The following is a 27,517-nucleotide window of genomic DNA, read 5'->3' on the forward strand; positions in this document are numbered from 1 at the left end:
ATTGACTAAAAGAAGCCGGCAACCTCACTTGGTTTGGTGGAGGTCTCCATCTCTCGTGGACCCACACGTTTTCTCTCCATTTCCTCAATGCGCGTTTGCCTAATTTTGGAGATAATAGACCCTAATCATATAAATTAACACATAATCATCCCTTGGCTATTAGATTTATTCAATTTTTATATGGGATTTGGATCCTCTCCGAGGTAACTAGTCGGGATTCTCCTGACCAGTGTTTGTAGACCGTTGGATTTTTATCCAACGGGTACAAACGGGGTCCTCTAAAAGTTATAATAATTGTAATCGTTAGATAAAAATCTAACGGTCCACGAATACTGGTCAGGAGGATCCGACCAGTTGCCTCGGAGAGGATCCAAATCCTTTTATATGTATATGTTAATACGGTTTTAACGACCATTTTGGACTCGTTGTACAAATTCACTCAAACCGAGGAGTTTACTTGTTTAATAGCGATTGGACCAGTCAAAGGACATCAGCGTTTTGTTGCCCAGTACAATAATAATAAAATAGTTAAATAATTTTTATATTATGTAAATTTTAACAACAATGATTTTAAAAAATGAACGGCTGTGATTAAGTTAATCCACAAACTCAAATTAATCTATTATTTTTCATTTTGCAGCTTCTTAGCCGCGCCTATCATCAGCTGATTGTCCCTAAAAGAAAGCACCTGCGACGACTTCTGAAGTCTTCAAAGAAAACAGAACCAGACACCACAGTTACAATAATCCTCTAATATTTTTTGCCTATTATTTGAATCGACATCCTCTTTGGATCTTTGTGTCCGAAGTTCAAGGGTTAAGAGATCCAAGCCGTTGAAGAGAGAGATTCAGACTCTTAGTTTAGTTAGGTGGACCAATAGGATAAACTAATAAAAACCGCATGGTTTAAAATGTGTGATTCGAACTCCAGAGCTCCAAACACAAAGATCCAGAGAGAATCTCAATTCCTATTATTTAACTTCATATGAACAAATTATTTACAATTTCCATCAAAGTTTATACAAATTTACATTGACCAATGGTACAACAATTTGCTCATTCATCGAGCCAGTCCAGATCGAAATGTTTCTCCACCACCTGAACATGAAGCTCCGGCAATGCCTTCTCTGCATCTCTCCACATCCAAGAAATATCCTCGTCGCACACTACACGGCGCAGGGACTGTAACGCTGCAGCGGATTTCGGCAGATTGCTAATTTGTGAACATTCCCTCATGTCAATCTTTACCAAACTTGCTAGCTTACCAATGTCCATGGGTAGGCATCTCAAATTTACACATTGGGAAATGTCAATGTACTCCAAGCGAAGTAGCTCGCAAATGCTAGCTGGAAGCGTCTGCAGTGCCGGACACGCGTATAACCTTAGGATCTGTAGAGATTGCAGCCTTCCCAAATCAGCTGGGAGCTGGTATAGGCTGTGGCAGTTGGTTACGCTCAAGTTCTTGAGCGAAGGCATTGTGCAAATGCACGAAGGCAGCTGGAATAAGTCATCGCAATGATCGATTGTGAGCTCTGTGAGCCGAGGAAAGGTGGATTGATCAAGGCTATTACTGATCTTGCATAGGATTATATAGATTTTCCTCAGATTTTTCAGGGGGATGGTGGATAACCGAGGGACAAATACTTTTTCGAGCCAGAGGCTTCTCAAGTTGGTTAAGTTTGAGAAGACTGAAAAGCCATTTAGGATGCAATTTGACGTACTGTAATTCATGATTATCAATGCCCTCAACTTTGGCATGTTTTCAATGAAAGGAGGAAGAAGGTAATCGTTGTCCGATGAAAAATTCAAAATCAGCACTTCACATTTGGGAAACTCCATCTGGAACCAGTCCATCTCTTTCATTTCACCTGCATTATCGAGGGATGAATCGGTTTAAATCAGCACGAAAGAGTAAACATAACAAATAACCTCATAATCAATAATGCAATTACTGAGGCACGTTAATACCGGTATGAACTGATACAATCTTCGCGTGAAATGGCTGATCTGAATCCCTCTCCCATTCTCTTGGAAGTTCAGTCTCTCTTCTTGGCATAAGCAATCGACTGCGTTCGTTCACGCTGCCATCATTGCTCAAATGAAGAGCAAGGTCCCTCAGCACATCATGTTGTGTAACAGATATGTCATAGCAACTGCTATATATGTCTCCAACTCTGCAACATTAATATAAACAAAGGGTTCAAAACAGAAACTAATCACACTCAAGTAAAAGAAATCAAGTACCGAACTTTATGCATCGTACCTTGCATCTTTCACCAGGGTGAGGAGATTTTTGTTTGAAAGCTCAACAAGAATAGCAAACGCTTCTTCTTCGTCGATGCCATGTATTTCAACCCACATATTGGTAAGGACATCAAGAGGGATCTTCTTGTCTTCTGGAAACGCACCCAAATCCAAGAAACATGATTTAACATTTTTGGATAAGCAGTCGAGACTCGTTGCCATACGTTTAAGTAGATTGTTCTCATGGGACTCACAAAAAGCTTCCCCTTTCGACAACTTGCTCCTTGCATTTGCCCAACACAATTCAGGCTGGTCCTTCAGTGAAGCTCCAATCACTTTGAGAGCCAAAGGAAGCCGCTTACACTCGTTAACAATCTAAAGTTCAAGAAAACAATCAGTTACCGATCGAAGGAAACACAAAACAACCCATTTTGATTAGCAGAAAATGGAGATTGGAGACTTATGACAACTTTTGGCAGTAGAACTTAGAAAGTGATTATGCATTATAGAAGCACTTTCTAGAGGTTTTCAAAGAAGCAATTGTATTCTAGCAAAAGCGCTTATGAGCGGAAAGAATTGCAAGCGGGCACTAAGATAGTACCTGCTTGACCAAATTTTTATCAGCAGCAGGAGGAATGGACTTTTGGCCAAAAGCAGAGTGACAAAACAGAGAGAGTGCTTCTTCTTCCCTCAACAACTCAACATCATAAGTGGCATTGAGGACGGTTGGGAATTTGAAACGTGAGACCACAAGAAACTTGCAGCCTGGGATCTTAAAGAGCAGCGGCTCAAGCACTGCCAGTGACCACACATCATCCAAAACCACCAGAGTTTTCGTTGCGGTAATCCATTCATATTGCAAGTTCCATTGGGGAAGCACAGAATTGGGACTGAGAATTTGGTTCCCCATGATGAACTGCACAATCTTGGCCTTCAACTGGTTCACATCTGGAGACTGTGATACAGTCAGGAACAGAATTCTATCACTGAAATAAGCTGCATTCGAATGGCGATGAACACAAAACAGAGTCAGTGTTAAATTCTAAAGAACTCAAATTCAAGAGAACCCATTAAAGACAATTCAAGTTCTATAAAACCCATGAAAGAACATTCTCAAAAGAAGCAAAACAAAGCAGAGTTTTGAAAATTCATCTAAAAACTCTTCTGACAAGAATTGGCGAAAAAGTGATTATATCATCTGAAAAGCTCTTGAATTTTCAATACAAATTTCAACTTGTTTGTAATAAAATAAAAGCACTTCTAGCAAAATCGATTATGATCACAAGTACGCAATCCGAAACATGCACTCAGTTACTTACATCTGACTTGATCATCCTTGCAAAGCTCTCTAGCGAGGGTGGTTTTTCCAGAGCCACCAATCCCACAAATCCCAACGACCCTCAAATCCTCCCTCCCAAAAATCATTCCCTTCACCGTCTTCATCCCCACCCCCAATCCTAACACCACCGAACTGCTCACCTCCCACTTCATCTGCCCTTCCTCCTCCACCCTCCTCACAGCCTCCTCCATCCACCCGCCACCGACACCCCCGCCCCCGCAAGTCCCAATCTTTAAGGTCCCAAGCCGCTGTTCCAGCGTCCGGTTCGACCAATCAAGCCGGTCGAACCGCTGATCCATCCCCGCCCTAATGTGGTGGACGTCGGCCAAGATATGGACCTGTAATGGGCCCTGAAGAAATCTGGACACTGTCTTCTCCAAAGCCTCCATCTTTTTCGCCAATCGGACGTGCCTGTAAAAGTTCCAGCGCGGTGTCGCGAGGATTTTTTGGACCAGTTCGAGGCCGTTCTGGAGAACTTCCGACATGCGGTCGAGCTGGAACTGCCGTTCGGCCGGTAGCTCAACGCCGGAGTACTTGATTTCTTGGATTATGGGGAGGAGCTGCTCGACTGAGGTTTTGAGTTCCTCGGCGATTCCTCTGCTGTTGCATGACTTGCGGGAGAGGGCGATCAAATTTTTCAGGAGCTCCGTCGTGATCTCGCCGACGAAGAAGTCCGTCACTGCCATTGTTGGTGGTGGTGGGAGCTGTGCGGCTATGGCGGGTGAAATGGTTTGTCTTGTTATGGAGAGCGCGTTTCGACGATGCTTCTCAGTTATGCTCTCTGCCTTTTGAAACGTTGTTTTATAATTGTGACATGCGTTTTTTTTTTTTTTATAAAGAAAACTAATGAAAAATGTATAAATTTTTTTAATTTTAACTATAAAAGTAAAGTAAAATGTAAAATAAATAGTATCAGAATTGACTTTTTAATGTAAAAATATGATTTTTCTTTAAAATGAATAATACCAAGATTTTTTCATTAAAGTTCTATTTTTTGAATACTAATCAACTAACTACTTAAAGATTGGTTTTTTTTGCCATATGCCATCACTTTCATTTTACTTTTATTAAAATAAGTCAAATTCTTTAAATTTAATTATTTAATTATAAATAATTATCTCTTCAATGATAAAATTTATTATAAAAATCAAATTTGTTCTTAATTATCTTTTTTTTTTTTTTGTGCTATTTCTTGTTCTTCTTCCGGCTTTAAACCCTATTTATAGATTTTATTTTTAATTCTTATAAGCAACATATATCACATGTTAATTATATTTATCTACCTATATGATAGATTTATTTTTATAATCGACCTGTCACATATTAATGTGTCTTACTTCTATGTGTATTATGTTTTTCTACCTTTTAGTTGGGTTTCATATCTCGTTTATAGGTATAATATACATTCGTATATTTTTTTACTTGAGTTAGGGTATAATGTTTTGCAAATAAATTTATGTTAGTATATATATATATATTATTTTTTTTTGTTATAAGATATTAATTAGACTTTTTGGAGTTGAAAAATACATAATATTAGAAGATTTTAATTGATTTTTAATACTTTTAGAAAATGTAAAATGAGTATAAAAGAAATAAAAACATGTAAATAGATAACTTGACTCACTTCTAAAAATCATCAATGTTTTTGGACCTGGATCTAAAAGCCCCATGTAAAGAACAATAATAAATAAGGAAAACTAATTTAAAAAGTTTCAAAACTTTTAATTTTAACAAAAAACCATCCACTAGTTTTTTTTTTTAATGATAAGGACAAAAAAAAAGAAAAAAAAAACCTAAAAAAAGTGCGTGCAACTCAAACCCAGTTGTTAACTCGCTCCTTCTCCTCCCATCACTTCGTTTTGCAGCAGTCTCTTCTAACAAATTTCACATCCGAGTTTCCTCTCTAGCTTGGAAATCAAGTACAACGCAATCCAAACGCACTTTTAAAGGCCTTTGTTGAGCACTACTACGTACATGTTTGATGCCAACCGCGCGGCCATGGCTAATCTATACCAGGAAAGCTCAATGTTGAGCTTCGAAGGTCAGAAGATCCAAGGAAGGCTCTTATGTATATTTGTTTCAATACAACATGGAATGTATATTTGATTTGATTTAGCTAATCTATGATATGGTTAACCTATACCATGAAGGCTCAATGTGGAGCCTTGAAGGTCAGAAGATCGAAGGGTCACAAAAGCATCATGGCCAAGCTTACTAGCCTCCCCTTCCAGCAATGCCAGCACTACTGTGATTTTGGCTATGGTTTTGGTGATTTTGGCTTTTGTGATCGAGGTTTAGTCAATCTGCTATAAACTTGATTTTGGTTTGAAAAATAGTCAGTGCTTAGTTTACGTAATAGTAACAGTACTAGTTTACGAAATAGTAATAATACTAGTGTTTGGTTTGAAAAATAGTCAGCGCTTAGTTTACGAAATAGTGATTGTACTATTACTTGGTTTAATACATAGTCTATTTAGTTTACGAAATAGTGATGGTACCAGTGTTAGGTTTAAGAAATAATTAGTGTTTAGTTTACAAGGTGTTCGGTTTAAGAAATGGTCAATGTTTAGTTTACGAAATAGTAATAGTACTAGCGTTCAGTTTAAGAAATAGTTAGTGTTCAGTTCAAGAAGTAATGATAGTATTAGTGTTTGGTTTAAGATTGTTGACCCTAAAAACTACCAAGCCTATATGGCGCTGTTTAGGCCCAAAATAAAGTTTGGGCAGAGTAGAGAATCATTCTCGGCCCGGAAGGCCTTGCGGCATGGATCGTTCAGTACGTGGGCCTCCAAACCTAGGTCGGCTAGGTCAGGACGTAGGATAAGTCAAGTCCTGGTGCAATAAGGAGTCTCGGCAGGATTAATAACCCGAGAGCGAATCCGACTCAATAAAGGACTAGGTTCACAGTCATAATGAAAGTAGGATTGGTCGAGTCAGTGTTTGATTTGGGAGAAGAAGTCCTAGTCCGAATGGGGTTTTAACTCGACCTTGGGGGGAGCCGTTGCTATAAATAGAAGAGGTCGTGCATCATTCGAGCCCCCTACAATTCAACACAAAACTGCCCTGCGCAAGCTTTCTCAACAACTTTGAGATTTTTTCTTTTCTTTTCTCGCTGACACATCTTCCGTTGGCATCAACAGCACTGTGGAAGCAACCGGTGATATCTTAAGTCGACATAGATAGCTCTGTCATCGTAGAATCAGTCGGTCTCGCAGTATCTTCTGTTGGCATTAACAGCACTGCGGCGAGGACGGTTGGTTACCTATCCAAGTCTCGATCGAGAAGGATTTCCGGATCCTTATTGATTGAGGTCATCTCATTAGCCTCCTCGACGAAGTGAGGTGTTACAGTATATCGAGCTCGGTGCATTGCACGTCGAGTTATTTTATGATTGGGTATTCCCAAGTGGGATTTAGAGTTCGGCATTCGGACGGCCGAACCACGTTCACCATTAAAACTTATATTTGCTTTGAGTATTTGTGCCCTTACACTTTGGTGTCGATTCAGCGTGAGTTTGCTCTGACGAATAACATCACTGTGACTGAATCCGACGTCGACGACTCGTGAACTTCGTAAGAATAGTAACCTTGTCTTCAGGTTCAAGAACCCAAGAGGCCGAGACGAGTTCCTTCCTCGATCGCAATCGCAAGACACAGGAGTTAGTCGCGCACCCAACGCAACATCAACAAATTTACTCCTCGGCCAAGCTCGGCTGACGAGTTGGCACGCCCGCATTCACCGAAGGACGTAGTTAGCTTATAGATTACTCGGCCTGCGCGCCACGTAGGCTTGGTAGTTTCTAGGGTCAACAGGCGCGCATGCTGAGTAATCTATGAGCTAACTACGTTATTCGGTTGAATGCGGGGCGTGCCAACTCGTCGACCGAGCTCGGCCGAGGAGTAAAATTTGTTGATGTTGCGTTGAGTGCGCGACTGACTTCTGCGTCTTGATATTGCGATCGAGGAAGGAACACGTCTCGGCCTCTTAGGTTCTTGAACCTGAAGACAAGACTACTATTCTTACAAAGCTCACAAATTGTCGTTGTCGGATTCGGCCACAGTGATGGTATTCGTCAGAGTAAACTCTCGCCGAATCGACACCAAAGTGTAAGGGCACAAATACTCAAAGCAGATATGTGTCTTAACAATAAACATGGTTCGGCTGTCGGAATGCCGAACTCTAAATCCCACTCGAGAGTATCCAATCATAAACCAACTCGGCTTGCAATGTGCCGAGCCTAATAAACTGTAACACCTCACCTCGCCGAGAAGGCTAATGAGATGACCTCGACCAATAAGGATTTAGAAATCCTTCTCGACCGAGACTTAGATAGGCAACCAACCGTCCTCGCCGCAGTGCTGTTGATGCCAATGGAAGATGTTGCGAGATCGGCTGATTCTACGGCGACAGAGCTGTCTATGCCGACTGAAGATATCACTGGTTGCTTTCACAGTGCTGTTGATGCCAACGGAAGATGTGTCAGCGAAAAGAGAAAATAAAAAATCTCAAGTTGTTGAGAGAGTTTGCGCATGGCAGTTACGTATTGAATTGGAGGAGCCTTTACTTGCTGCAACTGCCTCTGTATTTATAATTCACCAGTAGCCCTAAGATTGCCGTCGTAAGTTGCAAAATAATAGGAATTTTCTCTTTCAAATATGCATGATCCCGTTTGGTGTGGCCTGGATGATTTTGTAGAAACCAACTGAAACTCAACTCTCAAAAGCCTACACCTACTTAAAGTTCTTATTGTTCCAAATATCCATGCTGAATGAATCTAGCTCCATAAAGAAAACATAAAATGGCCCAACATACAAAAGCATATACCAATATGCTAAATGATTTAGTATAAAATACCCATTGTTAATTGTTAGCAAGGCAGTTGCTGCCATCTTATCACCAACACGTGTAGACTCATTTTCAAAACACATCACCTATTTTTACTTCACCCTTATCACATGCATGCATATCTGTTGAGCAAAACCAATCCAAACCAGATCCATACGCCAAACATCCAAATCATTTTGGATTGTGCTGCTTGTTTCCAGCTTAGGGATACATTTTCCCTCTTTCATAAGAAGATGTTGAGATAAATTATTAAAAGATAATTATGATAAAAACGATAACTTTAAAAGTCATTATCTTTTAATAATGACCTTTATTTTTTTGATCCAACAGTCGGGAGCTATGTTCACTCAACGGCCTTGATTTCACAGGCCGATAGTGTAAATTTGGGTCCAAACAAAGATATAGTTAGTATTTAGTTTAAGAAATATTGTTCAGTTTAAGAAGTAGTCAATGTTTTGTTTAAGAAATAGTGTTCAGTTTAAGAAGTAGTCAATGTTCTGTTTAAAAAGTAGTCAATGTTCTGTTTAAGAAATAGTGACAATATTAATGTTCATATAACTGAATAATGAAAATTTTCTTTATTTTTGATCTTGTAATATTATTACTTAGTTTGTTCTAAAACAATTGAAAGAATAGTCAAATAATAAAATAAAAATAAGAAATAAAATTGTTTGTGGAGTGAGGTGAAAGGAGAGAGAAGAGTGGGGAGAGGTTAAAAAAAAAAAAGATGATGTGGATGGGTGAGGTGAAGGGAAAGAGAAAAATTGATGGGAATATATGAATGAGGGAGAGAGAGAGAGAGAAAGAGATTGATCGGTTAAGTGAGAAAAAGAGTGTATGTGTGTGATGTGATGCGCGGTTCCGCGTGTTGATGCATGTTTTTTATTTTTATGTAAACTTTTTGTCATTTTCATTAAAATTTGAACATTTTTTTATATTAAAGTTTAAACCTTTTTTATTAAATAAAGTTAGTCGATAATTTTTAGTTAATTAAAAGTTTTGAGAAGCCATTTTCATTAAAACTCCCTAGTAAATAATGAGATGAAGAGCTCAACCCCTCTTCCTCCCTTCATTTTCCTATTCCTACCCCAACCCGAATTCTCCCTTCCCCCTTCTCACTCTTTTCTCCGATTTATCTCGCCTTTGTCCCCTCCACACACACACCCCCCCCCATCCAAAAAAAAGGGAACTTTAACGAAAAGCTTTCAGTACTGTTCACTTTAACGAAAAACCACATTTTTACACTAAAAAGTCAATCCTGCTACTATTTACTTTACCTTTTATTTTGTCTTTACCATTAAAACTCAAAATTTTCAAACCCTTTTCATTAGTTTTTCTAAAAAAAAAAACTCTCAAAAAACTCTTTCCATCCCTTTTTCTCTTTCTAATTTTCAATTGCAATAGAAAATGTGGTTAGAATTTTCAATTTTAATGTTATTGTGTTGAATATAATTAAATTTGGGCGGGGAGATAGATAGAGAGACAGGAATAAAAGGGAGGAAGAAAACAAGGGCAGCATATGTAAGAAAAAGAGGTGCCACCAGCGCAGGTTGTGCCTGATTTATTGCGATGGCTGGGGTGGGTGGCGTTATTTTTATTTTTTCATTCTTTTTGTTTTTACTTTTTTTTGGTTGTTGTTGAGTTTTTCAGTCTTTTTGTTTTCACTTTTTACATCTTAAGCTAGTAGGGATAGTTAGGGAATAATGGTGGGTTGGAAGATAGTTAGATTTTTTTGTAAATTTTAGGGTGGGTGAAATTATAATGTGGGTGGGAAAATAAGATAATGAGGTGGGCCTAGTATCACTCTTTTTTTTATACGAGCGATAGTGGGGGAAGGGGAGTTGGATTCTCGTATGCAAGGATGTATATTTTGACCAACTGAGTTGCATGTCATTTGCTATCATAACAGAACCACGAGTATTTTAATGATCTTATATAACCCGAATAACTTACTCATTTTGTAAAGTCATCTCCAACCTAAGGAGCTAAACATAGCCCTGTCTAGAATTATAGGCCTGCAAAAAAATATTTTTAAATGAATATTGTCAGGCCATATTCATATACCATCTCCAACCGAATTTTAAGTTTGTAATAATTTTTCGAACATTCTATCCATTTAATGTCTCCTTTAAGCCTTTGTCAAGGCTTGATGCCATTTGTTCAACCTCGGTTAAAGTTGTTTTTCCATTAGGGGACTCACATTATTTTTCGAACATACTAGTCCAAGGCCTTCACTTGATTGACAAATACCCTTGACACTATCTTCAGAGATCTACCTATAAGCCCTGGAAAGAGCTTCATCTTCTTTTGGGTCCAACCTTTTCCTTTGGTTGAAAATGTAACCATTTAAAAAAATAATGGAAGATGTAAGCTAGAAATTCTAGTCATTTATGCAGCTATCAATGGATGATGGAAAAACCAGCTAGCTCGGATGCTAAGAAACAACGTAAGAGAAAACGTCTTGACAAACAGTTATTTCAGACCTACGTTAAAAGCTTTCGACATAAACAGAAATTCAGACTCGTGTAGAGGAATTGATCCGAAAAGGTGTTACAACACTAAGGTGCTCTTAGCTCCTGATCATTGGCACTTAGTACGAACAACTACCTTAGCACTACATTTTGACTTTCTGATTGGAGTTTTAACACAAGTAGATCGTTACCTAGGGCAGATGCTGGAAAACAAGGTGGTTAAAAGAGTTCTTGCTCCAAAAAAAAGAAAAAAAAAGTAGTTCTTACCTTCTTGTACGAGTAGTGAAGAACTATACAGAGCTGTGGTTGGTTGTTGACCAAGGGAAAGCATGGGAGAAAAAAGGAGAGTGTTGCGGAAGCCCCAATCCTTAATATACCTTGATCGATAACACCAAAGTTATTGGAAGGGTAATAGAGGTGTGTGTATGAAAAGAGTGTTTGAGGTGAATAGAATGTGAAAAATTGGATTAAAATGAGGTAATATGGTAGACAAGGGTGAGAAATAGTGTACAAATGTGATAGGTATTTATAGGAGGGTGTTGCGGAAACCCTAATCCTTAATATACCTTGACCTGTAACCCTCAAAGTTATTGGAATGGTGTTTGGATCCGATTTTACACCATCGGCCTGTGCAATCAAGGTCGTTGAGTGAGTATGGCTCCCAACCGTCGGATAGAAAGATAAAGATCGTTTTGTTATTATTAAAAGATAATGTTATGATTTTTATCATAATCTTTTAATAATAATGTATTATGAGAGATCTCCAAGCTGGGAATACGGTGGCATAATTCAAGTCGATCTGGATGTTTGGCGTATGAATATGTGGATGGGATCAGTGTGGATGATTAGTATGCTGCAAATTGCTTATTATATATTTAAATATGGATAAACATTTTGGTATAGGTGCCAGGAATTAGCATCCCGAGGTGGTGGTTTAAATGAGGTTTGAAAAGTCATGGTGAATGGAGCAGATAAATATGGATGCAGATGGGATAATTATCATTTAAAGTATACATGGGATATGCCTATTTGATGTTGTGGTTTTGGTCACGTGGTGTGCTTTTTGGGATTATTGTTATCCGTGCATGGCTACACATGGATCGATGTGATGGAAATTGAGTTCTTGTTGGACTAGGAGTCTGAAGCGGAGTCAGAGGATGATAGTATCTGAAGGATATGCTTTCATTTACTTTGAGAGAAGTCATTGACGCTAGTGAGTTTGAGTTGAAATCAAATACTAACGTGAAGCAGCGCCACATAACATTTTCTCCTATAAATACAAGACACCATGCAACTATTCAAAGCCTCCCAATTCAACACACAATTGCTCTGCACAAATTCTCTCAACAACCTTGAGATTTTTTCTTTTTTCTTTTCGCCGACACACCTTCAGTTTGGATAAACAGCACTGTGGAGACAACCAGTGATATCTTCAGTTGGCATAAACAACACTGTCGTCGTAGAATCAGCCGATCTCGCAGCATCTTCAGTTGGCATAAACAGCATTGCGTCGAGGCTGACTGGTTACCTATCCAAGTCTCGGTCTTGAAGGATTTCTGAATCCTTGTTGGTCGAGGTTATCTCATTAGCCTTCTCGGCGAAGTGAGATGTTACGAGTTACTACATTCGGCACATTGGAAGCTGAATTTGATATTGAACTTCGCTAAGTTAGTAGCCTTGTCTTCAGGCTCTAGAACCCAAAGGCCAAGACAAGTTCCTTCCTCGGCCACAATCGCAAGACGCAGAAGTCAGCCGCGCACCTAACGCAACATCAACATATTTTACTCCTCGGCCTAGCTCGGTCAACGAGTTGGCACGCCTCGTACACAACCGAAGGACGTAGTTAGCTCATAGATTACTCGGCTTGCGCGCCTGTAGGCTTGGTAGTTTTTAGGGTCAACAAATAGTAAGAGAGGTGTGTGTATGAAAAGAGTGTTTGAGGTGAATAGAATGTGAAAAATTGGATTAAAATGAGGTAAGATAGTAGATAACGGTGAAAAGGATGTGAGAAATAGTGTACAAATATGATAGGTATTTATAGGAGGGTGTTGCAGAAGCCCTAATCCTTAATATACCTTGATCGGTAACCCCCAAGTTATTGGAAGGGTAAGAGAAGTGTGTGTATGAAAAGAGTGTTTGAGGTGAATAGAATGTGAAAAATTGGATTAAAATGAGGTAAGATGGTAGGTAAGGGTGAAAGGGATGTGAAAAATAGTGTACAAATGTAATAGGTATTTATAGGATTTTTTTTTATTTTTTAAATTTCGCCTGAAAAACGAAAAAGAATTCCAACGGCTAGCAAGCGTCAGCTAGCCGTTACCAGATAACACCATTGCTCTGTTGTTCCTAGCCCAACCGTTGGATGCTTTTAAATCCAACTATTGGATTTAAATCAATTATTGAAGCATGGCAGCTCGGCGTTGGGAAACGGGTTGGAAGATAGGTTGCAGTTAGCCTGCCCGATGCCTTTTGGTCAAATAATGGTCTGGTCGGCTCCATAGATTTATAAGCTAGCCATCCATTGGAGATGAATTTTTTGTTAAATTAGGTCATTTTTTGGGTTTTAGACCTTTAACCCTCTTCATTGGATATGACCTAGTTCGTTTGATATATCACTTTGTCATGAAAAGGACTTATAAGCAATGGGTTCAGTGTGGCGTCATGTTCTAATAAAACAATGACATATATAAGATTTTCAACACATGCATGGACGACACGTACCCCATTAACTCCTAAATAAATTGCTCTCCCTTGTTATATTAAGACTTACAATTTTGGTGATTAATAGAATCTATGCTTCTATATATAGTAAGTAGCCATTGCATTCATAGCGAGTGATACTCGAGAAAAACCTTTTTATCCCAGTGTCGCTGCCAGAGAAATATAGTAAGTGACACCGGAGATATCTATTTTTACAAACATGAACCCTACAATTGGTGATTAGCTTAACGTTTTGGTTTATTTCATTTGACCTATTCTTACTAACAAAAGTCCTCAAATTATTATAAGATAGCTTTGTTAGCTATATGCCATCACTTTCATTTTACTTTTTTCTTTTGTATACAAGTGAAATCATATAGTGGGTCAAATTTTCGTTGGAATAATAAATGCTTTTGATCAAACGAGCTACATGACTGTCATTTATGCAGTTTACTTGAAATAAAAAACTTCTGTAGAACAGTAAAACCACATATATCTTGAGGGTCTTAATTAACCCAATAATCTCGCTCATTGTGTGAGTTGCTTTGATATATCACTCCATGTCATATTATACAATTTTGGTAATTAAAAGGATCTTTACTTCTATATATAGTCACCCTTGCATTTTCATAGTGAGTGGCATTAAAGAAATTTGTGTGTCCCGGTGGCACTGTAGAGAGAGAGGAAGAAGAGGGCAGTGACACCGGAGCAAGGACATACTACAAACATGAACCCTACAATTGGTGATTAGCTTAACATTTTGGTTTATTTCATTTGACCTATTCATAGTGACAAAAGTCCTCTTGTTTGCTTGGATGATTGGCTCTCTCACCTAATATGCAAGTTATGCGATGCATATGGAGCTCTAAACCCTAATGCAAAACAAAGACTTCCAAGTAAATGAATATCACTCCGATTGCTTTTTGACGTTGACGTGCTGCAGGGAAAGATGCGATGATGAATGTGCTTGATTGCTTTTTTACTCTGCCAATAGTATGTGTACGACTGTCATATTTTTCTCTAATGCTTGACGACTTTCTAGATTGAAACCAGAGTATAATTTGATTACCAATACCATACCTCTGAGCAAGGACAGGATGGTCATTTTGTTAGTCAACGAGAATCGCCATTGTTATTTGTTGGGTCAGGGTGGAGGAAACATTGTCTCCACTTGCAGCTGAGATTGCTTCCATTACATTATTGAACACTGGTGGTATGGTGCAGCAGAGAAAGGCAATGGCAGCAGTATATATCCTACAAAATGGTGGACGTGCTGGACGAGTGGAACACTGACGTGCTGAAACAAGAAGTTGAGCAGCACGAACGAGAAGCTGACAATGTTGATCCTAAGAGCAAGAAGAAGAAGCTAACTTTCTGTGTCACCCCTAGTTGCTTTTGTTTTCGAAAAGCAAGAGAGGTAACTTGAATGAGAGGTTGTGTGTGATTAATTGATGAGCAAAGAAGAAACGCTCTTGTGTTTCAACCCAATGAGAACGATATTCAACAAGTACCTAAACAACAAGAGACTTCTCCCTTTGTCGACATGTCTAAGGTGTTTGGCCGAGAAAACGAAAAAGATATGTTTTGATAACAAAGTTGTTAATTGATGGTAGAGAAGATAGGGTGATCCTTATCATCCCTATTATTATGATGCCAATGTTGACGCCTGTTTTGATAAGAAAATATTGGTTTGTGTACCCTTTTTATGAGATTAAGATTGCCGAGCCATAAGCCGTGATAACACGCCTAGTTCAAATGATCAGTTGAGCCATGTCTTAGAATCTATGTCAACATCCATCGACGGCAAGAGGTTTCTCATTGTCCAAGATGCCGTGTGGACCTATGACCATGAAAAGTGGGACCAGTTAAGGGTATCACTTATTTAAAGTGGTGTTAAAGGCATTAGAATATTGGTAACCACAAGACAACGAGATGTTGTAGATATAATGAGAGCAACAAGTGACAAAGATGGAATTTGTCTACTTTGTTTTTTCCCTTGCATCTTTGTTACTCTTACTTTTTTGTTATTGATCATTCTGGGAGAGCTGAGTAAAGACTATTGTTTTTAATCTTCAACCACATGGTGTTTTTTTCTAGGCAAGTAGATGAGTTTAAGGCGTTTGAAGAGATTAGTAAAAAAATGGTAGATATATGTAAAGGTTTGCCTCTCACCGCGAAAGATTTAGGCAATCTCATGTGCAACAAATGAGTGAATGACTATTTATCTTGAATAGTAAGATATGGAATTGAAAAGAGATGGAGCAAAAAGTTTTCCAACCACTATTTCTAAGTTCTTATGATTTGGTCAACAGTCAAATATTGTCTTTCATGTTGTGCTAGTTTTCTTAAAGATTATGAGTTTGATAGAGATAACTTAGCTAATATATAGATGTCGCAAGATTATTTTAATTCAAAATAGAATAAAGATAAGAAAGAAATTGGTCAAGCAATTTTTCATAACTTAGTAGCAGAGTCTTTTTAAGATTTGATGAAAGATAGTGTTTTACCATTATAGGTTGCAAATTGCATGATATTATTCATGACTTTGTGCAATCACTCACTAATAATGAATGTTTGATCATCAACATTGAGGGTGTTATAGAGGTTTTGGGTGAAAAGGTTTGCATTTGATCGTAATAATGGCATCAAACAATTGCCGACTTTCACCTTCTAATGCTTATTACAATGATGAAATAGTTAAATAATCTTTATATTACGTAAATCTTAACAATAATGATTTAAAAAATGAACGGCTGAGTTTATCCACGAGCTTAAATTATTCTATAACTTTTCATTTTGGGTGTAGTGGGCTAAGGTCGTATTAGGGGGAGGGGATAAAAGTGCTTCTGTGCTTGTCCTAACTTTTGGCTTCAGGTTAAAGTGCTTGTGAAATAAGTCATTTTGCTGCTTCTTAGGCCTGGTTTGGTACTGAGATGATTCTGAAAAAAGCTGGTATCAAAAAAAGCTTGGAGCTTTTTTTGTGTTTGGTAAACATTCAGCTTCAGCTTTTTTTTCAAAGTTTTGGATGAAAAAAAGCCAAAAACAAGAATCTGCAAAACCCAGCTTTGAAAAACCGGTTTTTTTTCACTTCTGTTTTACATAAAAGTTTACCAAATACTATAATACTATTTTTTTTTTTTCAAAAGCATTTTTACAAAAAAGTTTACCAAATACTCTACAGCTTTATTTCACAGCCGCTTATTCTCACAGCACAACATAAGTAGTTTTTTTTCAAAGCACATAAATATCAAATCAACCCTTAGCCACCTATCATTAGCTGGCCGTCCCTAAAGAGGGCACTTGCGACGACTTCTGAAGTCTTCAAAGAAAACAGAACCACAGAAACACCACATGTAGAATTATCCTCTACTTTTGTCCTATTATTTGAATTGACATTTTTGTGTTCAAAGTTTAAGACTAGAAAATCCATGCGATTGAAAAGGGATTCGGACTCTTAGTTTATGTTAGGTGGACTAGTAAAATGGACTAATGGGATTGTATGGTTTAAAATGAGTGATCCAGACTCCGGAGCTCCAGACACAAATTTACAGAGGATCTCAATTCCTATTATTTAACTTCATATGAACAAATTATTTACAATTTCCATCAAAGTTTATACAAATTAACATTGACCAATGGAACAACAATTTGCTCATTCATCGAGCCAGTCCAGATCGAAATGTTTCTCCACCCCCTGAACATGAAGCTCCGGCAATGCCTTCTCTGCATCTCTCCACATCCAAGAAATATCCTCGTCGCACACTACACGGCGCAGAGACTGTAACGCTGCAGCGGATTTCGGCAGATTGCTAATTTGTGAACATTCCCTTCATGTCAATCTTTTCCAAACTTGCTAGCTTACCAATTTCCATGGGAAGGCATCTCAAATTTACACATTGGGAAATGTCAATGTATTTCAAACGAAGTAGCTCGCAAATGCTGCGCGGAAGCGTCTGCGGTGCCGGACATGCGTATAGCCTTAGGATCTATAGAGATTGCAACTTTCCCAAATCATCTGGGAGCTGGTATAGGCAGTTGGTTACGCTCAAGTTCTTGAGCGAAGGCATTGCGCAAATGCACGAAGGCAGCTGGAATAAGTCATCGCAATGATCAATCGTGAGCTCTGTGAGCCGAGGAAAGGCCGAGTGATCAAGGCTATTACTGATCTTGCATAGGATTATAAAAATTTTCCTCAGATATTTCAGGGGTATGGTAGATAATTGAGGGACGGATACTTTTTCGAGCCAGAAGCCTCTCAAGTTGGATAAATTTGGGAAGACTGAAAAGCCACCTAGGATGGCATTCGATGTACTGTAATTCATGATTATCAGGCAATCTTCAATCGATGGCCGGCCAGATGACTCGTTTTAGCCATCTGGCCCTCCAAGATTCTCCAAGATATTAATATTTTAATAAACAGTACATGGTCATATTTGCCTCCGTCTCCAACAGAGGGTCAGAGGGCCAGAGGGCTCGTTTTAGCCATCTCACAAAAAACCGTCTCCAACGGAGGGCAAAAGGCTAAACATAATTTATTATTTAAATTTAAAAACTACAACTTAAATTTAAAAACAACAATAACTTAAATTTAAAAACTACAACTTATATTTAAAAACTACAACTAAAATTTAAAAATGACAAATTAAATTTAAAAACCACAACAACTTAAATTTAATATCCATAATCATTATTATCTTCATCATCCACCATCGTAGGAGTATAGTCTGTCACAAACAACTGCCGTCGGCTCATAATTTCTTTTTTTTTTCCTATCAAAATAGGCCTTACTCATTGGAGTATAATTCGAAGTGTTTCTTTCCATATTCTTATCATCTATCTCTTCTTGTATTTGCTTGGCCCGTTTTTCATGCCTACACTTCCTTTCTTCCGCCTTAAGGGCATTTTGCTCCGCCAATAATCGCAATGAGGCCGCTACTTCATGTTGAGCGGCGTAATCAGCATTTGTCTTGCCTTTTTCCCTCAACCTTCGGGCCTTGTTTCGTCCCATAGCCCTAGGTAAAGAACTTTCGGACAGAGTTGGATTTTCTACCCTTATTTGTTGAATGGTAGGAGATTCATCTTCATTCATAGCTACAGATGGGGATGCAGCTCCCAAAGGATCCACTCTATGTTGAGGTGAATCTTCAAATAACACCCACCCTTTACAAATTTCCCAATAACCGTGAAATTGAAAGGGTTTTGAGCTGCCCTCCATATACAATTCCTCCGCTTGGCGTACCTAGAAAATATAATTACAAAAATTTTAGGAAATTAATTCATTAAATTAAATGTAATATAATGACATATAATTACAAAAATTAAATGTAATATAATTAAACATTTAAAATAAACTGTGAAAACACTAACTTCGTCATAGTAATTGGCGCCGCTTTCAAGTCTACTTGCGGCTGCTAATAGTGCTTGATGCCATTTATTCAAACTTGGATGAAGATGTTTCTTCCATCTTGAAGAACAACTTTCGTGGTTTCAGGTATTCGGTGGAATGGTGCCTTCGTAGAACTCTATGTATTTTTTGATACACGAGTCCAAACACCTTCACTTGTTTGAGAAATCCCCCTCACACTATCTTCTGAGACCCATCTATAAGCCTTGCAAAGAGCTTCATCTTCTTTTCGGGTCCAATCCCTACCTTTCATTGTAGATGAGGCCTTTTTTTTGAAAAAAAATGAAGGAAATTATTGAAAAATTGAAACAAATATTATAGATGAAGGAAATATTGGAAAATATATTGAAGGAAATATTGAAGGAAATATTGAGAAATAAATTGAAGGAAATATTGAGAAATATATTGAAGGAAATATTGAACAATATTGAAGGAAATATTGAACAATATTGAAGAAGGAAATATTGCAAATGAAGTGAAGAATTGAAAGAACTTCACCATATTTATAGAAGAAAAGAAATGTTTAAATGAAAAAAAAAAAACCCAATGGCTAGCTGACTCAGCTAGCCATTATATTAAAAAAAAATTCAAACTATTAATGTCGGTTATAACCGACACTAATAGTAAATAAAAATTTTTTTTTGCCTATGAATACCTATTACTGTCGGTTATAACCAACAACAATAGGAAAACTATAAAAAAAAAAAAAAAAAAAAAAGCCAGCCAGCAGCCAGCCCTTTGGCCCTTTGGCCCTTTGAAATTCCGTGGGGCCCTCCCAGATTCCCGAGCCCTCTGGCCTAACCCTCGGTTGGAGACGGTTTTAGGGTTATTTTCAGCCCTCTGACCCTCTGGACCCTTTGGACCCTTCGGTTGGAGATGACCTTAATGCCCTCAACTTTGGCATGTTTGCAATGAAATGAGGCATAAGGTACTTGTCGTCGGATGAAAAATTCAAAATCAGCACTTCACATTTAGGAAACTCTATCTGGAACCAGTCCATCTCTTTCATTTCACCTGCATAATCAAGTGATGAATCGGTTTAAATCAGCACGAAAGAGTAAACATAAGGAATAACCTCATAATTGATAAATGCAATTACTGAAACATGTTAATACCGGTATGAACTGATACAATCATCGCCTGAAATGGCTGATCGGAATCCCTCTCCCATTCTCTTGGAAGTTCAGTCTCTCTTATTGGCATAAGCAATCGACTGCGTTTGTTCACGCTGCCATCATTGCTCAAATGAAAAGCAAGGTCCCTCGGCACATCATGCTGTGTAACAGATATGTCGTAGCAACTGCTATATATGTCTCCATCTCTGCAATATCAATATATACAAAGGGTTCAAATCAGAAACTAATCACACTCAAATAAAATAAACAAAGTACCGAACTTTAAGCATCGTACCTTGCATCTTTCACCAGGGTGAGGAGATTTTTGTTCGAATGCTCGACAAGAATAGCAAACGCTTCTTCTTCGTCGATGCCATGTATTTCAACCCACATATTGGTAAGAACATCAAGAGGGATCTTCTTGTCTTCTGGAAATGCACCCAAATCGAAGAAACATGATTTAACTTTTTTGGATAAGCTGTCGAGACTCGTTACCATCCGTTGAAGTAGATTGTTCTCATGGGACTCACAAAATGCTTCCCCTTTCGACAACTTGCTCCTTGCATTTGCCCAACACAATTCTGGCTGGTCTTTCAATGAAGCTCCAATCACTTTGAGAGCCAAAGGTGTTGCGAGTTATATATTAGTTAAAGTGTAAATAGTAGTTTATTGTTCCACATTGGTGAAGTACATATGTAATACCAATTGTAACTCCTATATATACTCCACTTTGGAGATTAATGAATATATAAGAAATTCCCAAATATTGTCATATATATTTTTGGTATTTATCATGTTTAGTTTAATATTGGTATTTACCATGTTTAGTTCAATATGGTATCATAGCAGTTCGCTCTTGGTGACCTGTGTGCTTTAATTTTGTGCCCATATTTTTCGTGATTTCCTTCGTGAAAAAAAAAAATTGAATAGTGTCGCGCTACAGTACAATGCGTGAACAGTAGTCTGCTTTGTGAACAGTGGTCATCTACAGTGCCCATGTACAGTGATTGCTACAGTACCGTGAATAGTGCTCTGCTGCAATGCCGTGAACAGTCTGCTGCTACAGTGTTCTGGTAAATTATTTTCATTCCGCTGCGTATCTTTTGTGCCTTTATTGTTCGTGATTTTGTTCAATGGCTCAATATAATCATCGTGTTGTTATGCATCTTGGTGGAACAAATAAATGGATAATTGATACTGGGGCCACTGATCATGTGACTAGTGACCTTAGAGTGTTTGATGAGTTATGTGACTATGTTCGTGATCCGTATATTACTAGTGCAAATAGAGCACATTCCCCTGTGAAGGGTAAAGGCACTATCTCTTTGACTCCAACCTTATCATTAGTCCGTGCTTTACTTGTCCCTGATGTTAAGTGCAATCTTTTGTCGGTAGGAAAACTTCTTGATACCTTATATTGTTCTGCTCACTTCTACCCTACGTATTGTTATTTTCAAGATATTTAAACTCAGAAGATAATTGGTCATGGTAAAAGAATAGGGGATTTGTACATCTTGACTATGGAGGATACTGTTGTTTCTGGTTCAAATAATCATCAAGTTTTAAGTGCTAAAGTGGATGACAGACATCAAATTTGGTTGTGGCATCGACGATTGGGACATCCATCATTCAGTTATATGAAACATCTATTTCCTTCTTTGTTTCGCACTTGTAGTGATTTGGAGTTCAAGTGTGAAACATGTGTCATGGCTAAGAGTCATCGTGCTTCCTTTCTCGTAAATGATTCTAAAGCTACTTTACCATTTGATTTGATACATTCTGATGTGTGGGGTCCGACGAAAGTTACTTATAATGGATTCCTTTGGTTTGTTACTTTTATTGATGATTGTACTCGGTTAACTTGGGTGTTCTTGATGAAGAATAAGAGTGATGTTCCGTTACTTCTTCAAGAATTTTGTACAATGGTGTCTACTCAGTTCCAAACCAAAATTAAGGTCTTTAGGTCTGATAACGGATGAGAATATGTGAATCACACTTTGGCATGTTTTTTTCGTGATCATGGTATTATTCACCAGACGACTACTCCATTTACACCCCAACAAAATGGTGTGTCCGAACGGAAGAATCGTCAAATAATGGAGGTTGCTCGCTCCTTGAAATGTGTTCCTAATCATTTGTGGGGCCATGCTGTTTTGGCTGCTGTGTATTTGATCAATCGTGTTCCGAGTAGGGTTCTTGATTTTTAGACACTATTTGATGTACTACAAAAATATGTTTCTCTTGTTTCTGTATCCAAGCTTCCTCCGAAAGTGTTTGGGTGTATTGCGTATGTGCATGTCTACTCACATCAGCGGAGTAAACTTGATGCATGTGCTCTCTGGTGTGTCTTTATTGGGTATGCTAACAATAAAAAAGGCTATAAGTGTTATCATCCTCCGACTCAAAAAACTTATATTACCATGGATGTCACCTTCCATGAGGAAGTTTTGTATTTTGTGAAGCCCTCTTCCGACTCTCCACTTCAGGGGGAGAGGGGGAGTGAAGTGCAGATTCGAAGAGATGGTATGAATGATGTGTTACAGGCAAAGTTGGGAACATAACCTATTATGTTGCGTGATACTGATCAGTCAACTACAGATAGTGATCGGTTACCTGTTATTCCTGGAACTATTTCTACTGACGATAGATCAGATGTGCCCAGCGAGTTGCCTGTTAGTATGTCTGACGAATTACCTTCTGATGATCGGTTACCTGCTGTTGATATGTCTAACGAGTTGCCTGATGATGGTTCGTCCAGTGATGATTCTTCTAACAGTTTGGTACAAGATGGTGGCATACATGAGGTAAATTCTGACGATTCTTCTACTTATCAGTTGCCTCCACGAGCTAATCGTGGAAAACCTAAAGTACAATATGAGCCTGATATGCATGCCAAAGCCAAATATCCCATCAACAATTATGTGTCTACTCATCGTTTATCCAAATCATATGCATCTTACATATGTCAGCTATCTAGTGTATCGATTCCAACAAAATTGCAAGATACTTTGTCTGACCCTAAATGGGTTAATGCCATGCAAGTTGAGATGGAAGCATTGGAAAAAAATTCTACTTGGGATTTAGTTCCTTTACCAAACGGGAAGAAAGCCGTTGGATGTAGATGGGTGTTTACTATTAAGCACAAAGCAGATGGTTCTATTGACCGGTATAAAGCCAGATTAGTTGCTAAGGGTTGTACTCAAACCTATGGGGTAGACTATCAGGAGACCTTTGCTCATGTTGCCAAATTTAATACTGTGCGTGTTCTTCTGTCCTTAGCAGCAAACCAGGATTGGCCTATGTTGCAGTTTGATGTTAAGAATGCTTTTCTTCATGGTGATCTTAAGGAGGAAGTGTATATGGATCTCCCACATGGTATTGGAACATCTCCTGGAAAAGGTGTTGTATGCAAGTTACGAAAGGCCTTGTATAGTTTGATACAATCTTCTAGAGCGTGGTTTGGGATGTTTACAAGTCCAATGAAGAAATTTAGGTATATCCAAAGTCATTCAGATCATACTTTGTTTCTAAAGCGACAAAATGCTAAGCTAACTGCATTGATTATTTATGTTGATGACATGATAGTGACTGGTGATGATCAGAAGGAGATACAACGCCTTCAAAAGTACCTAGCTACTGAGTTTGAGATGAAAGAATTAGGTGAATTGAAGTATTTTCTTGGAATCGAGGTTGCATGATCCAAGCATGGTATTTTTCTGTCTCAACGGAAATATATTCTTGATTTGTTAGCTGAAACGGGTATGTTAGATTGCAAACCTGTTGATACTCCGATTGAGCAAAATCATCGTCTAGGCTTATTTCCAGATCAAGTTCATACTCATAAGGAACGATATCAGAGACTTGTGGGGAGATTAATTTATTTGTCTCACACTCGCCTTGACATTGCTTATGCAGTTAGTGTGGTAAGTCAGTTTATGCACTCACCTAGTGAAGCTCATATGGATGCAGTAACCCATATTTTGAGGTACTTAAAGATGGCTCCTGGTAGAGGCCTGGTTTTCTCTAAGAATGGTCATTTGAATGTCAAAGGGTATACAGATGCAGATTGGGCAGGTTACATCACTGATCGGCGATCTACATCTGGATACTTTATGTTTGTGGGTGGTAATTTAGTTACTTAGAGAAGCAAGAAACAAAAAGTGGTGGCTAGGTCAAGTGCAGAAGCTGAGTTTCATGCTATGTCGCATGGTATATGTGAGTTGTTGTGATTGAAAAAATTGTTGAGAGATCTTGGGTTTAACTCCAAAGGTGCTATGAAACTTCATTGTGATAACAAGGCTGTTATTGAGATTGCTCATAATCCAGTGCAACATGATCAAACAAAACATGTGGAGATTGATCGACATTTCATTAAGGAAAAATTGGATGCTAGAATTATTATGTTTCCGTTTGTGAGATCTGAAGATAAACTTGATGATGCTCTTACTAAGGCTGTGTCTAATAGTGTGTTTTCCAACTCGCTTGACAAGTTAGGCATGCGTGACATCTTTGCACCAACTTGAAGGGGAGTGTTGTGAGTTATATATTAGTTAAAGTGTAAATAATAGTTTATTATCCCACATTGGTAAAGTACATCTGTAATACCAATTGTAACTCCTATATATACTCCACTTTGGAGATTAATGAATATATAAGAAATTCTCAAATATTGTCATATATATTTTTGGTATTTACCATGTTTAGTTTAATATTGGTATTTACCATGTTTAGTTCAATAAAAGGAAGCCGCTTACACTCATTAACAATCTAAATTTCAAGAAAACAATTAGTTGCCGATGTAAGGAAACATAAAATAACCCATTTTGATTAGCAGAAAATGGAGACTGGAGGCTTGCGACCATGTTTGGCGGTATAACTTAGACCAAGTAAGTTCTAAAATTTCCCATCTATTCCCCCCCTCATTTCATTTCAACCCTTGTTCTAAAATGGGGGTAAGTCTTAAAACTTAAAAAAAAGCCAAATTCCGGCCAAAATTTAGGCCAACGTTAGTGGTGAAGCCCACATGTGAGAGTGAGAAACGACAAATGAAATTCACCCACTAGGCGAGGGTGCACGCCAAGCCCAGCAGGTCACCCGACACACCCGTGGGCTTGCTGCCCGCTTGTTGCCATGCAATCATGAGCCTAACCCACTTGTTGCCATGCAAATATGAGCTTAACGGCTCTATTTTTATCGTGCGGTCTGATTTAAACAGACTGTTGGTTTATTCAACAGCCTGCGTTTAATTTTTTTTAGTGTTTTATATTTCTATATTTATTGAATCCAAGAGCTGTGATCGACTATAATCAAATTTAACTGTAAAAAAAAAAAAAAAAAACAAAGAAGATCTAATTTCCTAAATTTAAATCCAAAGGCTAGAATAATTAAAAAAAATTATTTATCTCAAAATTCACCCAAAAACTCTATAAATACCTATGTATTTGTTCAAACATCCACACAAAACTCACTTTTCTTATATAATTCTTCCAATTTTTCTATCTACCATCTTCCAAAACCATTTGTATTAATCATGGTTTATTAATGATCCGATATAGTGATTTGTTCATAGTGTTTCATGAGTTTCATGTGTCAATTTAGTAATTTTTAATATTTATCGGAATTTAAATATTTTTAAGTTAAAATGTTCATAAAATTAATTTAGAATAGTCTACGTAATTTTTTAAAGTTAATTAAAAAATAGTCTAAATTCATTCTTTAATAATCTAAGGCTAAAAATTTAGACTAGAAGGGTTGGAGCAGAAAAGTTGTTTCTGGGTCAAAACCTAAATTTTCTAGGCTAAAATTTTTTAGTTTTAACCCAAGAGGAGATAGTCCTATAGAAGTGATTGTGCATTATAGAAGCACTTTCTAGAGGTTTTCAAAGAAGCAATTGTATTCTAGCAAAAGCGCTTAAGATTGTGCCTGCTTGACCAAATTTTTATCAGTCGCAGGAGGAATGGAGTTTTGGCCAAAAGCAGAGTAACAAAACAGAGAGAGTGCTTCTTCTTCCCTCAACAACTGCACATCATAAGTGGCATCGAGAACGGTTGGGAATTTGAAACGTGAGACAACAAGAAACTTCCAGCCCGGGATTTTAAGGAGCAGCGGCACAAGTACTGCCACTGACCACACATCATCCAAAACCACCAGAGTTCTCGTTGCGGTGATCCACTCGTACTGCAAGTTCCATCTGGACACTGTGATACTCAGGAACAGAATTCTCTCGCTGAAATAAGCTGCATTCGATCGGATGAGCACAAAACAGAGTCAGCGTTTGATTCTAAAGAAAACTCAAATTCTAGAGAACCCGTTAGAGCAAATTCAAATTTTAGAATACCAATCAAAGAATATTCTCAAAAGAAGCAAAAAAAATTGATTATATCATCTGAAAAGCAAGTGAATTTTCCAAAAAAATATCAACTTGTTTTTAATAAAATAAAAGCACTTCTAGCAAAATCGATTAGGATCACAACTTCACCAGTAAGCAATTAGAAATAGGCACTCAGTTACTTACATCTAACTTGATCATCCTTGCAAAGCTCTCTGGCGAGAGTGGTTTTTCAAGAGCCACCAATCCCACAAATCCCAACGACCCTGAAGTCCTCCCTCCCAAAAATCATTCTCTTCACCGTCTTCATCCCCACCCTCAATCCCAACACCACCGAATTGCTCACCTCCCACTTCATCTGCCCTTCCTCCTCCACCCTCCTCACAGCCTCCCCCATCCACCCACCACCGCCACCCCCGCCGACACAAGTCCCAATCTTTAAGGCCCCAAGCTGCTGTTCCATCATCTGGCTCGACGCCGTTGAGCTGGAACTGCCGTTCAACCGGTAGCTCGACGCCGAAGTACTTGATTTCTTGGATTATGGGGAGGAGCTCCTCGATTGAGGATTTGAGTTGCTCGGCGGTTCCTCTGCTGTGGCATGATTTGCAGGAGATGGCGATTAAGGTTTTCAGGAGCTCCATCATGACCTTTTCGATGAAGAAGTCCGTCATTGCCCTTGTTGGTGGTGGTGGGAGCTGTGCGACTATGGCGGGTGAATTGGTTTGTCTTGTTATGGAGACAGCATTTCGGTTACCCCACATATTTTTTGAATACACCACACTTAAAAACGTAATATTAAACAACTTGTAACTCTAATATGAAATGACTAATCGAGCCCTCACACTTGCTCTTACTCTCCATTGTAGAACAAAACCCTAAAAACACAAACAAGTTGATGAAAATATATCTTTTGATCAACGGAACAAAAAATCAAGTTTTGCTCCTCGTTCATTCGCTGGTTTTCACATTCGAGAAATTATTTAAATAATGGAATGAAAAATTGACTTTTTGCAAAGCCCTACTCTAATTAGAACTAACATGACCTTATAAGAACAATTCTTACCATTTG

At 38.2% G+C, this 27,517-nt stretch overlaps 1 protein-coding gene and 1 pseudogene across 1 annotated transcript; both read right to left on the minus strand.

Annotated features, from left to right (window-relative positions):
• Positions 1 to 933: 933 nt before the first annotated feature.
• LOC114826460 (probable disease resistance protein At4g33300) lies at positions 934 to 4,382 on the minus strand. The gene is made up of 5 exons (XM_029106685.2): positions 3,563 to 4,382; positions 2,845 to 3,239; positions 2,263 to 2,618; positions 1,968 to 2,173; positions 934 to 1,867 (listed from the first exon to the last, which is right to left on the minus strand). Exons 1-5 carry the CDS (start codon positions 4,266 to 4,268, stop codon positions 1,056 to 1,058), a joined length of 2,475 nt encoding a protein of 824 aa, XP_028962518.1. The 5' UTR covers positions 4,269 to 4,382; the 3' UTR covers positions 934 to 1,055.
• A 12,763-nt stretch (positions 4,383 to 17,145) lies between these two features.
• LOC103440545 (putative disease resistance protein At5g47280) lies at positions 17,146 to 27,241 on the minus strand (annotated as a pseudogene).
• Positions 27,242 to 27,517: the final 276 nt, after the last annotated feature.

The sequence above is a fragment of the Malus domestica genome, chromosome 08, assembly GCF_042453785.1.
Source record: "Malus domestica chromosome 08, GDT2T_hap1".
Taxonomy (NCBI): domain Eukaryota; kingdom Viridiplantae; phylum Streptophyta; class Magnoliopsida; order Rosales; family Rosaceae; genus Malus; species Malus domestica.

Coding starts and splice junctions, on each gene's coding strand:
- LOC114826460 (XM_029106685.2), bottom strand. CDS start 4,268: ATGGCAGTGACGGACTTCTTCGTCGGCGAGATCACGACGGAGCTCCTG. Junction 3,240..3,562: donor CAAGGATGATCAAGTCAGAT/GTAAGTAACTGA, acceptor ATTCGAATGCAG/CTTATTTCAGTGATAGAATT. Junction 2,174..2,262: donor ACCCTGGTGAAAGATGCAAG/GTACGATGCATA, acceptor TTAATGTTGCAG/AGTTGGAGACATATATAGCA.